This window comes from Fringilla coelebs (genome assembly GCF_963513975.1).
Source record: "Fringilla coelebs genome assembly, chromosome: 2".
Taxonomy (NCBI): Eukaryota; Metazoa; Chordata; class Aves; order Passeriformes; family Fringillidae; genus Fringilla; species Fringilla coelebs.
The window spans coordinates 115,784,017-115,800,103 of record NC_140029.1 but is presented as its reverse complement, the minus strand read 5'-3'; the positions used below and the strand labels follow the sequence as shown (position 1 = coordinate 115,800,103).

The following is a 16,087-nucleotide window of genomic DNA, read 5'->3' as shown; positions in this document are numbered from 1 at the left end:
CCAAATCTGCTTGTGGGTACTTTCACACCAAGAATTTTGCATATGTGTTAATAATTTTTGTTTAATTCAAATAAATTTTACTGTGCATTAAAATGCTTCAGTTAGAAATGTTGCCAAGATGCCAAGATATGTATGCTCTAGTATGTTCTGTGTGTTGTAAAGAGCACTTAAGATTGGCCTGTTCCATTTGGGATTGACCTCTAAATGTCCTGCTAAAAAAAATAGTGACTTTATAACACATTGTGTGGGGAAGTTTCAGGTTGGAAGTGCATCTTTTAAACTACTGTGAGGACTGTAAGCAATGCTCTCTTGAAAATCCAAATGGGCTTTTTAGGAAGGGACATTTTGTAAGAGCAGGAAGTCATTCATGGTTGGTCAAGATGATCATCAGGGCCTTTTCCTACCTGAACTATTCTGTGTGTGAGAACTTAAGAAGTCAAGATGTTCAAAGTTAGACTTTCTGGTTTTGTTTTTTAAAGCAGGAGCTCATTTTTCTGCTCTCTGTGGGCATGAAAGGCAAGGTTATTACTACTTTGAGTTGAACAGTAGTGCCTGCAGTTGCTTCAGGGGACAGCAGGATGATGATCCAGGTACTGAAAATTGTGTGAAACTGGAGTAAAAACAATTGTAGGTGGATGGATGCTGGCAGGACAGGCAGGAGATTGCTTTTGTTACAAAGATATAGTGCCCAACTTTGATTCCTTGATTGTATAGTTGGCTATATCCTGGTACATTGAAATATTGGTTGAAGTATTTTCAGCTTTAATACCTCTGTTTACACTCAGGAGAATTTTCCTTCCGTGTACTTTTATATTAGCTGAAGATAAGTGGAGATTTAAAGGGTAAGCATTCCAAAGGACAAATGGTAGCAAAGCTGTCACAGCTGATTAGTTTTAGGTGTGAGATGAGCAGGCTTCTAATTGCAGGGCAGAGACAGAGAATCCAGTGCTGTTGTGAGTTACTGTAAATCCTCGGTGTAGCAGAAGGATGGAGCAGGGCTCCTCAGGGTGGTAAAATGTTCTGTAGTAGCTGAATCAACAAGGGATTACTGTGTGCTTGGCTGTGAAAGGCATGGGGTGGATATTGTAGCTGCTGTTTGCTGGGGGTAAAACTGCTAGAAAGTCATGAGATGTGTTGTAGAAAGGAATTTGTGAGGAGAGGAGAAGGAGAAGGAGAAGGAGAAGGAGAAGGAGAAGGAGAAGGAGAAGGAGAAGGAGAGGAGAGGAGAGGAGAGGAGAGGAGAGGAGAGGAGAGGAGAGGAGAGGAGAGGAGAGGAGAACTCTGCTGTGGTACAGGATGTTTGAATTGCCAGCTACTCTCTTTCTGTAGGAATTTATGAAGCTCTGTTCAGAAGAACTATTTTAAGACTAAAGAGGAGACAGTACAGAGTATGTACATTAAAGTAAAGTTTAAGAAAAGGCCATTCTTTATTTCTTTTGTGCTTGCCAGAGAACTGGAGCAGTGCACTGAGGTAAGCAGAAAGTGAGGGCTGCCAGCGAGCTGCAGGAAGGAGAGCTGAATTCCTTGACTCAGCAAGCAGAGAGTTTCCTGATGTTACAAATATTTGTGCTTCCCGAGTTGTAAAGATGCCCTTCACACCTCTGCTGAGATCAGGCAGACCTCAAGTGGATCCACAAGCAGGAAGCATCACTGGCTTCTCGTGCTGGGTCAGAGAACTTCTTTGTGGGCAAAAATGAAGGCTGTGGGTGACCTCGCCGGGGTGGTTTTGAGTTTGTTCTGCTGCCTCGTGTGCTTTCACAGCTGGTGGGACCTTGGCCTGCCCAGCAAGGTTCTTGTTAAAGATCTTGGCCTGGAGGCCGTGTTCACCCCGCGTTGGGATGTTTGTGGTGTGAGAACTCCACGTCGTCCGTGCTTGCCGTGGCAGGGGAGGCTGGCGTTCAGAATCCTGTCCAGACTAGTGGTGGCTTGGGCTTTTGTGGCCACAAATTGCCTTCAGGACCTGGAGATGCACTGTCATGAGAGCAGAATTCAGCAGTGGTGGGCAGAGTTTCCTGGGAAGCAGCCAGGAGTGATGGGTTGAGCTTAGTTTTCCTAAGCAGGACTTGCAGAGAGCTCAGGAGCAGCCCATCCCGTTGTGTGGGAAGGTCAGGAGCTTCATGGCTGAGCAGGGAAAGCATGCAGGGTTGGTGGGCAGGAAGAGAGGAGCATGAAAGCTTTGCTTGGCTGCTCAAGGACAATATCAGTGACAGCTCCACCTGATCAGGGACATGAGGAGTGGAAAGAGGGATGCTCTGGGAATGGGAGAAGCAAGACATCTTCTGCATGTAGACTCTTCCAAGTGATGGGCTCTAGGAAAGGGTCTGCAGTACTCAGCAGTTTTATTTCCCCCACTCAACCTTTTGCAGGGAAATCTTTCCCTTTACTGATGTCCAGGAAAACCTTACCGTGCAATTTGGAAAGAAGAGCCAAGGTAATGCTCTGATGTTGATGAACATATTTCTACAAGAGCTGGGGGAAGAGTTCCAGGTGTGTATCTGTGTGCTGAAGGGCAGGGATGTGATGTAACATGGGAGGTAGCAGGTTTAATTGGAGACCAGGCAAATAAAGCCAGCCCAAAATCCAGGCAGCAAAATGGTGTTTGAGCAGTGCTGTTAAATGCCCAGCACAGTGGAGTTTATTTAATAGGCGGTACAAAGTCTTCAGCAGGAAAGGCAATAGTGGCAGTGTTGATATTATTCAAACCTGACATGGAGCTTTTGTTCCTTGATAAAAATGCAGCTGAACTGCCTATTTCTAGCAATAGCATAACCCTGTAGGGTGACAGCACGCACATAAAGGGGTCATCTTTCTAGGAAGGGATCTGTTTCATTCAGATGATATAAAACCATTGAACAAATGAGAGTTTGTTATTTTTAAAACCAAACATAAAGGCTGTGATTTGCTGTAATGTGACCTCTGGTGATTTTTTTTCTTGGAGTGGCTGAAAAGGAACCTGAAGTATTCTGTGCAAATGAAATGGAAGTGACTTTCTCCTTGCTTACAACTTCCTAATTTCTTCAGTTGCCTTTTTGCAAGAGCAAAGGCATGAGATCAACTGTTAGAGTCAGCACTGGTTTTACTGGAATTTGGGGGTGTTTAAATCGAATACAGTTAGCCAGAAAATGAGTGGAGGCAACTGGATTCCTGGGGGAGGTGGCTTTGCTGATGATTTAGTGGTGGTCTGACGTACAGAGTTGTAATAAAGGAGTTAATTCTTTTACATGATGTAATTAAGGTGAAACTTCACTTGCTGTGCTTTGTCTGAGTTGAAGTTTTTGATGTATAAATAAAAAATATCATTCATGGTGTTCAGTAATCAATATTGGAGGATTTTTGCTGGGAAAAGGGAAAGTCAGGCTACAAAAATCTCTGAATTTGGAGTCCTGAGTACTTTGTGACAAGGTGAACAAGGGGAATGGATTTGGACTATAAAGAGAGTAAGTTTAGATTGGATATTAGCAGGAGGGGTATTAAGAAGAAGTTTTTCCTTGTGAGGGTGGTGAGGCCCTGGCACAGGGTGCCCAGAGAAGCTGTGGCTGGAAGTGTCCAATGCCAGGTTGGACAGGGCTTGGAGCAGCCTGGGACAGTGGAAGGAGTCCCTGCCCATGGCAGGGTGGGGAATGGGATGTTCTGTAGGTGCCCTCTGACCATAACCATTCTGGGATTTTGTGAAGTGTGTTCCAAATTTTGATAACCTGGTTTTTGCACTGCCATGCTTTCTGCAGCCTGTGTACAGATAAATTCAGAAATTGTGGTGTTATGAAAAATAATTTACCCTTCAGCCACTCAGAATTTTATGCAAACCTTCAAAAACATTTCTGTAGTGGTAATTCTGTTTAGTAAAGAGAAAAGCCACGAAGAGGAGCTTATTACATGCAATGTTTGAGAGTCCTGTCGTGATGAATAATTTCTGTAGATTCATTATTGCTCCAGGTGTGTTGTCTTTGTGTCTGCTGGACACGGGCAGGGAATATTAATGCAGCGTGTCCCTGCATGCATGGGTGTTCCTGGAGTCCCTCATTAGCCATGCAGCTGCTGCTGTGTTATCTTATCTCAGCATTTATTGCCAACCCCTGCCCCTAACAGAGCCACAGGGATGATTTATGTTGGCTGGAGTATTTGGGAATCACTTGTGCTTTTGTTTGTGACACACCTGTCCCTAAATTAAAAACCAGGTAACAGCAGTTATTTGGTTGTATGGTACTGATTCATTATGGTGCATTTTTCATGTTGTTGGGGAAAAGTGGCAGGAGGGATCCGTATTAAAGTACTGAATCAAACCAAAGAAGGATGTTGGCATTCCTTGAGAAAAGCTGTTTCCCTTCAAGGGATGGCAAAACGTTTTGGCCCATTCTCTCATCCCATGTATTTCAGGATTGCTCCCCTTTGGATTTTATAGTGGGAGCTGGCATTCCAAAGGATATTTTAATTCAGTGCCATGGCCCGGGGTAGGGTCTGGAGCTGGGAAGGGGCTCAGCCTGAAGAAAAGGAGGCTCAGAGGGGACCTTGTGGCTCTGCACAACTCCTGACAGGAGGGGACAGCTGGAGGGACAACAGGGACAGAAGGAGACGGAACGGCCTCAGGCTGGGGCAGGGCAGGCTCAGGGCGGACAGCAGCAAGAATTCCTTCATGGAGATGATTGTCAAGCATTGGCAGGGGCTGCCCAGGGAGGTTTGAAGTCCCCATCCCTGCAGGTGTCCAAGGAAGGACTGGATGTGGCAGTCAGTGCTTTTGGCTGGTGACAAGGTAGGGATTTGGCACAGCTTGGACTCAGTGATCCCTTGAGGTTTATTCCAACACTAATGGGTCTGTGACTTGGCAAGGTAAATGCCATCATTTTGAACATTCTTTCTTCTTTCCCCAGCTTTTATTGCTGAGCCCAATGCTGTGTGGTCTGGGGTCACTTGAGGTCAGCTCTCCTGACTCCCAGTTTCTTACACACTCACAGCCTACTCACTAATGGGAACAGGTTGCCCAGAGAAGCTGTGGCTGCCCCTGGATCCCTGGAAGTGCCCAAGGCCAGGCTGGATGGGGTTTGGAACAACCTGAGATAATGGAAGGTGTCCCTGCCCATGGCAGGGGGTGGAACAAGGTTATTATCAAGGTCCCTCCCAACACAAACCATTCTGTGGTGTGAGGAGCAGGAAGGGCTTTGAGCTGTGTAAGCACTGCTCAGCAATAACGGGAACATCCCTGAGTTATCTGTGCCCGGAACTTTGTGTTCTCAGCACAAATCCCAGGCACAGCCCCATCCCAGCCACCGTGCAGAAAATTAACTCCATCCCAGCCAAGCCCTGTGAGCTGTCCAATGGAGCTGCACAGGGCAGGTGCAGCTGCAGGACTTGGAGCGTACTGGGACTCTCAAGGTGCTGTGGGATAGTTCCCTGTCACCTTGGAAAGGTCATGGCAGTCAGGAGAGCTTCCTGATGGCTGCAGAAAGGCAAATACTGGACCCATTTTCAAAGACTGCTGGGAGGAGGATCTGGGAACAGCAGCTTTACCTTAATTCCTCGGTAAATTACGCAGCAAAACCTCCTGGAAACAATTTTTGAGGCTTCTTTTCCATTCCTTGAAGGGGCCCAAAGGTGATTTGGAGCAGCCAGCGTGAACTCCCAAGGGCAAGAGGTGCTTGATTGCCTTTTGGGAAAGCTGGCAGTGCCTGTGTTGTACGTGGTGGCTTCAGGGAGACCTTTGACACAGTCCTGTAGCACCTTGAGAGCCACACTGGGGACACATGGACTGATAGCTGGGTGGAAAGTTGGCTGGGCTCCCCAAATCTGAGCGGTGGGGAGCAGTGCCAAGTGCAGCTGGCAGCTGGAACCCCTCAGAGGTCGGTGGGTCAGTGCTGGTTCAGGACTCCAGTCACAACCTGGATGGTGGCATGGGGCTTTTGGCAAGTTGGAGGAGCCTGTCAAATTGGGGGAGAACATTGACAGGCTGCAGGCAGGGCTGTGTCCAGGGTGACAGAGCCTGGCAGGAACCTCTGGAAGGTCAGCGAAGGCAAATGCCGAGTTCGGGCGCATTCCAGTCTTGAGCAGCGGGCCAGGCTGGGACTCCAGGATGGAATTTCAATGCCATCCTGGGCAGAAACACTTCACTGCATGTCTTCACCATTAAAGAGATGGGTCAGGAGTGATTTGTGGACAGTAATTCCTAAATTTCATCTTTATCCTGCCAGCAGTAATGCAATATGATTATTTATTCCCTGTGCCCCACTAAAAATCATTCAAAACCATTTAAAGTCTGGGATGGTTTAAAAAGAAGACAAGAAAGAATAAATACAAAGAAATTCAACAATATTTGGGATTGATTCAAGCTGATGGAGTGGTTTTTGTCACTGAGGTCACTGAGACAAAACCAGCTGCTCCCCTTTTTCATTTATTTTCTTTTTTTATAATAAGAACTGTCTGTTTTCATGTTTTTAATGGAAAATTTTGGAGTGAGTGTACACTAAAAAAAAAATTGGGGTAGCATTACTTTGGACAAGATTGCGCACTGAGAGTGTGTGCTCCCAGTGTACATTATAAGCACAAGTTGTAAAGTCATATTTTTCCACTGCTGTGTGTTCTAGCTGTCAGGAATTATCCTTGATCTACTTTCTGGGAAGCTGGAAATTTTTGGGTATTTCAAAATTCACTGATTCATCTTCTTGAGTGGTGGAGGATTGAGTCAGTTTTAACCCAGCTGCAATGTGCTCTGCAATTCTTAGGGAGATTTACTTTGGGATGGGGTGAATTAATTTCAGGTCAAGGTCAGTCAAAGATGTGTTTCTTTAGCCTAATGTTTTGGGTGTGATATTAATTTATCTGTTTTCTGAGGCTTTGTGTTAATTGTAAGGATTTTAACATTTCATTAAAATTTCCAAACAATTAGTCTGAATGTTCGTAGCCAAAAAACCCACAAACACAAACTGCTGGTGTCAGGTGAGCTGTATGAATTTTCCATTTAATACCTTGGGGTTTTGATCATTATCATCATCTTGCATGAGAAATTGTTCCAAATGGGATTCAGGCCTTGCCTGGTTCATTGTTGAATTTCTCAGCCTTTGAATAGAAATACATTCACTGGTGCAAATTTAGCCTCTTCTTTTATTCAAGAGCCCTGAACATGAAGTGTGTGTTTACGTTTTTGCATAGCTCTGCATGGAATTAAATTTTTATACAGTGACTGATTCCCTTTCTGGTTTTCAGGGTGTCACTGGGTTTACCTTTCTTCTGTGCAAGCTGTGACTTTGATCTTCAGATTTGTACAACTGCACAATATTGGCAACAGGACATTGTCTTATAAAACACTAATGTATATTTTAATGTTCTTCTATTGATTTTTCCTGAAGGTGTGAGCTGTACACATTTCCAGCCCAAGTGGACATCCATGAAATAATTAAGCCCATCTGTTTCTCCTGTTTCCCTGTAGGAAAACTTAATGAAATATGATTCTCCACCGACCTGACTCTTTAATTCATATTGTTATGTTGTTCTACAATGGGAATATAAAAAGATACCTCAATATTTCATAGCATCTGTTACCTTTAATGGATAAGAGTGATGAAAAGACATGCCAGTGGTTGAAAGTTGGGGTTGAGAATTTGCAATGAGGGCTCAACACTAGGAAAAGTATCATTAGCAAAGTGGGGATGGCAGGAAGAGAAGTTTTTTTTTTCCTTCTCTCTTAGAATTCCCTGGTCTCACAGAGCCTGAGTAAAAATGGGAAGGGAATAAATGTATTGCATTAATGTTGATAGGATAAACAAGATATTTAGGAATTGCTGTTCTCAAACTAAATGCTTTTTTGGGGAGTGCAATTATGGTGTTTCTTGCACTTAGTTAATGGTTACTTTAAGAAAAAGGTGTAAAACTAAGTCTTAATGCGCCCTAGTTTAAAAAACCGTGAAATAATGTTCCCGCTTTCTTGCAGACTCACTAACTCATGTTGTAAAAAGTTACTAGTAGTTAAGGAACATTTTATTACTTAATGGAAACAAATGTTTCCTTATATGAATGGATTTGAAAGTCCTTTCTGACAGACAATAAGGTTAAGACTATCCCAGCTTTGCACATAAAATCTGGATACACACGTCAAAGTTTTCGCACTGCCCAAGTTAAGAAACTCTGATGCATTTATTAGTCAGAATTCTCTTTTCCCCTGCTCAAAATAAGTTTCTCCTGGGAAATGTGTTGACTTCAGTTTCCCCTTTCATCATGTTTTGTAATCCATTCATAGTTGTCATAGAAGGGTTGCTGTATGAGCTGTCCCAAGGTTAAAAGCAGCTTTGTGTTGGTCCAGGGGAGGGAAGCGCAGTCCCAAAGCCGCAGGGAGCACCGGCTCCAAGGAATGCAGACGGCCGATCCCCACAGCCTTTCCACGCTTAACCATCTTCATTCAGCAAAACTAATTTAAATATTGGATACAGCATCTTGTCAGCTATTTCCCCATTTAAAATACAGAAGAAAATCTAAAACTGAAATATTTCTCATCAGGAGGTGCTGCTGTACGATCCATTCCTGCCAGAGCTTGCGGTTGATCCAATTCCAAGATTTCAGTTGGTTTTGGGAGTCAGTTTGATTCCCGTGTTATTTTGTAATCCTACACAGGGGTTGGTTGAATGTTTTTGTTTTTCCTCTCTGGTGCAGAACGTTTAATGTAGAAAGTTTTTTGGGGTATCTGGGGCTTCCTGCTTGTCACAGTCATTGTTTTGCAATTAATTTAAGAGAAATTTGGTTTGAATGGGGTGGGTAAAAAGCTCAGGTGAAATACTCAACTTCATATCCAGGTTTGGTGTAACTCAACTCTGATTCTATGTTTTGAAATGCAGTTAGCTGAGAATTGGAAAATAACTTTGTTTACCTAAAGTATTCCCAGATTTATGTTCCAAAGACTGGCACTTGTTTTCTTCTTCCTCTTCAATATTGATAACACATTTTGGTTATTCCTTGGAGTTATTTGTGCAGTTCTTTGTACTTCTGATAGAAAAGTGAGTCTTTTCAGAGGAATGTTGTGGTTTCTAGGTGTTAGCTAAACTGACTGGGATATTGGATTTTGGAATAGGAGATGCTAAAAGAAATTGGGTTATAATATTAGCTGGAATACTTGGAATGCTTTGCAAAGGAAATCCATTCACAGGCATCTCAGCCAACTTCACTTGTTCCTATCAAGGTGTTTCATATGGGAATTACACAGCCCTTGGAACCCACCTGGGTTACACAAGGGGGATTTGGGAAGTTTAACTGTTGGAGCTGGAATATGGCCAGATCTCTTGGGCTGTCATTGGTCTGGGAAGAATTTTAAGCAATTTTGATGCATTTAAACTTTTGTTTTACATCCCATTGGGGAAGCTGAGCCTATAGCATGTGGATGGATACTTCTTCATGGATGAAATGGAGTAGGAGGAATAAAAGGAGCCTGTCCAGACTCCTTTTTACTGAGTTAACTTAATTAGAGGATGTTCCTGAGGTGTGGGTTTTTTTATTGGCGTGTCACCAGAGTTATTGTGTAACTAATTTAAATAAAATTAGATTTTTTTTGTGCCTATGGTGTAGCCTTAAGTTGAGTAGTTTGTGGTGTAGCTTAAAGAAAATAACTCTGATCAAAATAAGTCTGAAGAAAATTAAGTAAGTCTGTCCAGATACATAAAGTCAATCCTGTTCTGTGCTCCCAAATTCCTCCCTTGGCTGTACCACTGGAAAGCTGACAAGCTTTTCACGAAGAAAATGCTATTTATGCCTGGGAACCGAGTATCCTTGGAACTGAGTTTGCCCAATAAAACTTGGAAATTTAGCCATCACACATGTGAAGTCCACACACAGTCGTTGCTGGGCTACTGATGTGAAGTTGTCAAACCATTTTCCTTTTTTGTTGCTGTTTTACCCTGCAGAATGTCCAGCAGAAGCTCCTTTTAAAGTAAATTATTGAATTTGTAGAGTTTTGCTCTCTGTGTTAATGGATTTTGACTAAATTATTGAATTAGGGGTGTTTTGCTTAATGTTCTAACTGAATTTGTTTGCTTTTCTTTCAGAGCATTCAGTCAGAAAAGAGCTGCAATTGAGAAAGAATATGCACAGGTAGGTTCTGGAATAATTTTGATGGCTGTGCCATTGTTCTATTGGGGTGATTTGTTAATCAGCAAATTACCATGATGTGTACTTCATTCATTTGTCTTTTCCATAAGTTACTTACCATGAAATGTGTTGATGTTCTGAATCAGTTTGACCTACACAGGACTTAGGCCCATTCTGTATTTTCATGTATTTTGACTTGAGGAAGTTCTCAAGTACAGAAAACATTTTTAACATTTTTTTCCCAATTGTTATAAAGTCAAACTCCATGTGGTTTTCTCAGAAGTCAGTGTGAAATTTGAGTGAAAGGTAAAATCAGGTCAATTAGAGAGAGAGGAAATGTTCTGGCTTACTCGATCCAAAATAAATTTAAATTCACATTCTTCAGTAAGAGCAGCTTCCCATTCATCTGAAATAAAAGCAGATTTGGCCTCGTGCTTGTGATAGGGAGTGGAATGAATTTTGATTTGTTTGTGAGAAAAGAGGGAGGATTGCTTTTTCTCCCCCAGTCCAAAATTAGAAAGCATCTAATAAGGGGCAGCTGCCTGTTTAATTTACAGTAAAGGCTCTTGGAGCTTAAGTCCAAGTACAACAGATTAAAAATACATTAATTTATTTTAAAATAGATTAAAGGTAGAATGAAATCCAAGGGAGTGAGCTCGTGGAGCTCAGTATGCCATAAATCCAACTGGAGATGTGCCTGACGTGGAATGTGAGAACACAAGCTGTCACCAGGCTGCTTCCAAGTGCAGTTTGTAGGATGTCATGTTAAACATCCTTTTAGTCCCCAGTGCTGCATCACCCCCAAAATACACAGAGCAAACTTGTTCTGGGGCCAGGCTTCACTGTCAGTTGAGAAAAGATGATTCCTGTGCCTGTGATGGATGGGTTTTTAGTGCTGGATTTTCTGCATGTCTTCTCAGCCTGAAACCCATCTGAAAAAGCTTCCTACACCTCGTGGAATTTGTGCTGAATTAAGCCCTCTCACTGACAATAGTACCATAAGTTATTGGGGCTCCTGTTCTTCCTCCAGATTTGAGTTTACCTTGGCAAGTATTAATTCCATTGGCAGTTCTGTTAAATTTGATTAAATACCTGAATTTATCAATGATAGTGCCTCCTGAAACTGTGGTTAAAAATGTGTAGTCTTGAGTGATTTTTTTTTAATTATGTAGAAAATATAACACCAGTTCTTAACAGATTTATGCATTAGACACTGGGAATGTCTTTTATATGCAGAGACACAACAGTCACTGCATTTAGGGAATAGTCCTGATAAGTTGGAAAAATAATTACACTGCGCTTCGGAAAGCTCCGACCTAACAACTGAGGCTTTCAGCTCCTTGGATTTAAACCCCCCCCAGCTTTGCAGCAATGCAGCTGCAGCATTTGAGATTCACTGAATAGCTGTTTCTATGAATGAAGTCTTGTGGGATCGCTTCCTTGGATTGCTGATAAGTGCACAGCTCCAAAACAATGTTGGATGCTTCTTCTAAAAGGATTTCTGTTTTGGAGGTGGTAATAAAATTTCACATAAAGCCTTTTGGGGAGGGAAGTTGTGTTCTAAATAAATGGGAAGTTGCATTCATCATCAGTGGGATATTCCTTTTAAACCAGTTCTAAAGGGAGCTGGAAATGCTCAGTAGTTTATGAAGCCAGATTTCTAAACCTTTTCACAGATTCTCTCCAAATGCCTCGTCACCTTAGGGAATTTGGAATATTCTGACATCTGACTTTTTTTTGGCAAGTGAGAAGCAGTGGAAGGGTGGCCAATGAAAATCAGTTTCCCAGAACTGAAGGCTTTGTTGGTTTAAAAAAAATTGTAGGTTGGTGCCCTGCACTTAGGTGCCAAGTTCCTAAACACAGAGTGCTTTTGTTGGGAGCAGGAGAACCTGTCCAAAGGCAAGTGAAACACCCCAGCCCAGTGTTTATAACTTGCCCCTAATTACATGGTAAGTGCTGCAAATGTATGTGATGAATTACAGGGCCTGGATTTAAATTTCCCTGCTCCTATTTTGACCAGGTTTTTTTTGCATTGTGTTTTCACCTGTTGCCTTTGAAGGTTTTTGGAGCTGTTTTTTGCTTATTGCCCTTCTCCAGTGGGTTCTTTCCTGGCTTTTCTAGGCTGTCCTGTGGTAAAAATGGGAGAAAGATCCAGTGAATCAGCAATTCTGCAGTTCTGTAGTGATCTTGGGATTCTGCATTCAGCTCTTCCACTTGTATTTTTGGTCCTGCATTATTTAATATATGCTTAGAGGGTTACCTTAATATTCAGAAATGAGAGCTCAGAAAGGTTCTCATTTCCCACTAACAGTATGCCTGCTAATAGCATTTAAATTGCAATTTTATATTGTTATTATTAGCTATTCTCCATGATTAATAAGCTACCTGAAATCAGTGCCTGAGAATACTCTTATGGTGAAAAAACAGTTTACTGAATGTGTGCTTTTGCTGCTACCTCCAAAAAAAAAAGCATTTTACCCAGCCTGTTAAATGGGTAAAATGTTGGGGTTTTTTTGGGGGGGTTTTCTTGAGATTATAAATACATTTCTGCCGCAGTTAATATTATTTCACACTTTTAACTCAAGAGACCAGTCTCTCACAGTCTGGGAACACACAGATGACCTTCCTTGTCATGTTTTGGTTTTGCTTGATGTTTCATTATCATTGTTTCAGAGTAAAACGTGACTCCAGGCAATCAGCATGGCCTGGCCCCTTGGAATTTGCAAGTAACCTCGAGGAGGTTGAGTTTCCCTGCATGCTAATGAGTTTCTAATTGTAGTACCTCAACCAAAGGCACTGATGTTCTACAAAAAAGGTGGGAGAGCCCATTCCCTGAGCTACATTTCAAGTGAGGCACAAGTAGAAGTGTCTGTTCAGTTTTTCTTTTTTAAAGAGGCAGTAATTGTTAGGATTTTTTTTCTCCTCTCTGTGTTTTCTAGAGGTCAAATTAACATTGAAGAGCTGTGGGTGCTCAGTAAAACCAGCTTATCTGTCATCAGGAGGGGACAGGGCACTCGGTGTTGATTGCTGTGTCTGTGGCACTGAGAAACTTCATGCATTTAAAACACTTTCAGATGCGAAGAAAAGAAAATTTAATGTAGTTTATAGCCACAGAGTCCTGTTGGCAGCTGCTCATATCCATCGTAGTGGTCAGGAGAGGAGCCTTAAATAAGATGAAATGGATGTGAGAGGGTAAAGCAGCTTGAGGTGGAGTGAGAGGAGCAGGAAAGGTGGGGAGGTGGATGTAAGCAGACACCATGGTCACCCTTAGCCATTTCCCTCACCCTGTGTCTCACCAGACCTAGAAAACTCACTCATTTCAAGACATCAGAATATATGCATTAATATTTCCTAAAAAATTACAGTATTATGGCAGTTTTTGTCTATATAATGTGTGCATGTGTATATATAATATATAAAGCAGATAATAAATACACATAATAGGATTAATTTTATATCTTTATATATGTATTTTATATATGATTTATTTATATATTTGCCAGAATGTACTGGTTTTCCTTTGTTTAAAAGCAAAGTAGAAGCTGACCATTTCTTTTCCCATGTTCTAACAAGGGTGCCAAGCTGCCCAGTGGCGTTTTGAACAATTTGTCAGAGGATTAAAATCATAAGGGTTAAAATCAGACATTCCCACCATATCTTAGTAACTTCTGCCATGGCTCGTTTTTTTCCTTTGCTGTTCTTTGTCATGTATTCCAACACTTTGTGAAAATTAACTGATTCTCTTTATCCTGTGAAGACTGGTGAGGTGATGGTATTACCCTCATAAGGAATGAGGGAAAATGAGTGAATTTAACCAAAATACCACAAATCTCTGATAGAATGGATACTAAACTCTTTTGAAAATACACTGGTTTATTGGAGTGTTTCAGTGGTGACTGTAGGAGCAGGAGGATGGCAGACACTGTACAGGAACAGCTGGGAGATTTGGGAATGGTGCTGGGGAGCTCTGTAAATAGAACCTTGTCAGCATGGAACACCAGTCACCTGTGTTGATTACTAAATCCCACCAGGCAAACCGGCTGCAGCCTGGAAAACACAACCTTACAACAGGCCTGGAGTACAAAACAAGAATTCTAGGGTGAAGCAAACTCTTTCCTCTGCCTCCGAGCCACGGAACCCCTGGAGCAGCAGGAAAAAATAACTTGAGGTACCTGCCCTGCAAAGCCAGCAGGCAGCTTTCCATGAGATCACTGCCTGCAGTCTGGGCAGAATGGGTTGGATTTTTTAATCCCTAAGGATGCAGGAGGTTGCTGTGGGAGAGCAGGAAGAGATTGTGGATTTTAAGGGTGGGTCCCTGACTTGGGGACAAACAAGGAGCAGCCGTGGGTTGACTGCTCAGGAGCTGTTTTGTTAACAGATGAACTTAAGTTACTTGTTTCTTCCTGTGAGGATGATTTTAGAGTTGTTGCGGTGCTAAACCTCCCTCTAGAGTATTTCTGTATTACTTAAGACATTTGTCTTGGTTTTGTTTTATGGTGAAATTGATGACTTTTGTAGTCAAGCAGTAATTTAAAAAAACCTGGGAAATCAGTTTTTGTGTGTGTATGGAAGATGTATTTTTAAGACTTAGGACACTTCACCTTTTAGGGAATTGGGATCTTCTGTATTCCAGATCCTGTGAGGAGAGTTTAGTTTGTAATTAGCCCATATGCAGAAACTAGGTTGGATTTTCTTTTATCTCAGGCTTATCTTTGGAAGGAATTCAGCTGTCATTCTGTGATTTCTCTGCAGAGAAACTTTCACTTGTAGTACATGAGTGGATTATGTTGAAATTTCCATCCTGGGTATCCTGAACTGAATGGCTGCTATCTCTGGATATATTTGATAGCAATTAGTTTGAAAGGCAACAAATTGCTTTGAAACTCACCCGTGTATTTACTGTATTTTCAAACTTTCTGTTGGAAACACTAGGAAAAACTCAGAGCGAAATCTTTTTTCAGGAATGAACTCACTGAGTGTCTGCAAGTGTTGGTTTGTGTCTGTTTTAAAAGACAGGCAAAATATTCCAAAACAAACAAACAAACAAACCAACCCAGCCTGTAAGAAGTGACCCTGCAGACCTGAGGTGCTCCATGTGCACCACTCACAAGTGTGGCAGAGCTTCGAGTTGCCTTCTTCCTACTTTGTTGGTAGTGTTGTAAACCATTTTAGCAGGCACTCAGTGTGTTGGTTTAATTGCTTATGAAAACCATGGTTTTGTCCACCAGCACTGGGGAATGCTTTCCTCCAGCCCAGAGCCTGGAGGAGACTTTGTGCTGGTATTTATCCATAAAGTTCCATTTTTCCCCAGTGGTGGCTGTGTGAATGTGGTGCCTCTTTCTCTTAGGAGAGTTCATTTCTTACCTGTGCAGAGAGAACAGCTACTGAAATCCAATCCAAGGTCTGACTTGAATATTCCACCTTTCCTGCTGCAGGAATTTCTGTAGGAGAAAGCAGCAGACCCACAGAATCTCCGTGTGTGATTATTTTGGATGTTGCTGCCTGAAGCTTGGTTGGCACATCTGTTTGGGGGAGTGGGAAGAGCTTATCCAAGAAACCTCTGGATCCAATAGCAAAAATGCCAGAGCCATTCAGGCCTATTCCTGCACTGAGTGATGCTCCCCCATGGATCCTGAGGGCTGTGAGGCTCCTCTTTTTCCTTCTTTTGGAGTCTTGCTGTGGTTGATCCCATCTGTCACAGAAAACCATGTCAGGCAGGTTTGTTTGTAAACCAACTGTGCTGCTTTCCATGGGCTTCCTCCTTCTCTTCCATGGACCCTGCAAACCAGGGAGGGTGGGAAGCCTTCAGAAGGGGCTGATAGTTGTTTGGAGATGATGTCTTTGGTTGACACCCATTAATAGTTCCCTGTGAGGGTGGGCAGGCCCTGGCACAGGGTGCCCAGAGCAGCTGTGGCTGCCCCTGGATCCCTGGCAGTGTCCAAGGCCAGGCTGGACACTGGGGTGTGGAGCAGCCTGGGATAGTAGAAGATGTCCTTGCCATGGCAGGGTGTGGAACTGGATGATCTTCAAG

The 16,087-nt window shown here is 42.6% G+C and overlaps 1 protein-coding gene across 3 annotated transcripts in view; it reads left to right on the top strand.

Annotated features, from left to right (window-relative positions):
* FCHSD2 (FCH and double SH3 domains 2) overlaps positions 1 to 16,087 on the top strand; it is a 120,299-nt gene that overhangs the window by 16,247 nt on the left and 87,965 nt on the right. For 2 of the 3 annotated variants that reach the window (XM_084226778.1, XM_084226777.1), the window contains exon 3: positions 10,014 to 10,059. In XM_084226778.1, coding sequence (XP_084082904.1) covers positions 10,014 to 10,059 — 46 coding nt within the window. Of the gene's footprint in view, positions 1 to 10,013; positions 10,060 to 14,098; positions 14,225 to 16,087 lie in introns of those variants that run through there. The other variant, XM_084226779.1, reaches the window with a different exon arrangement.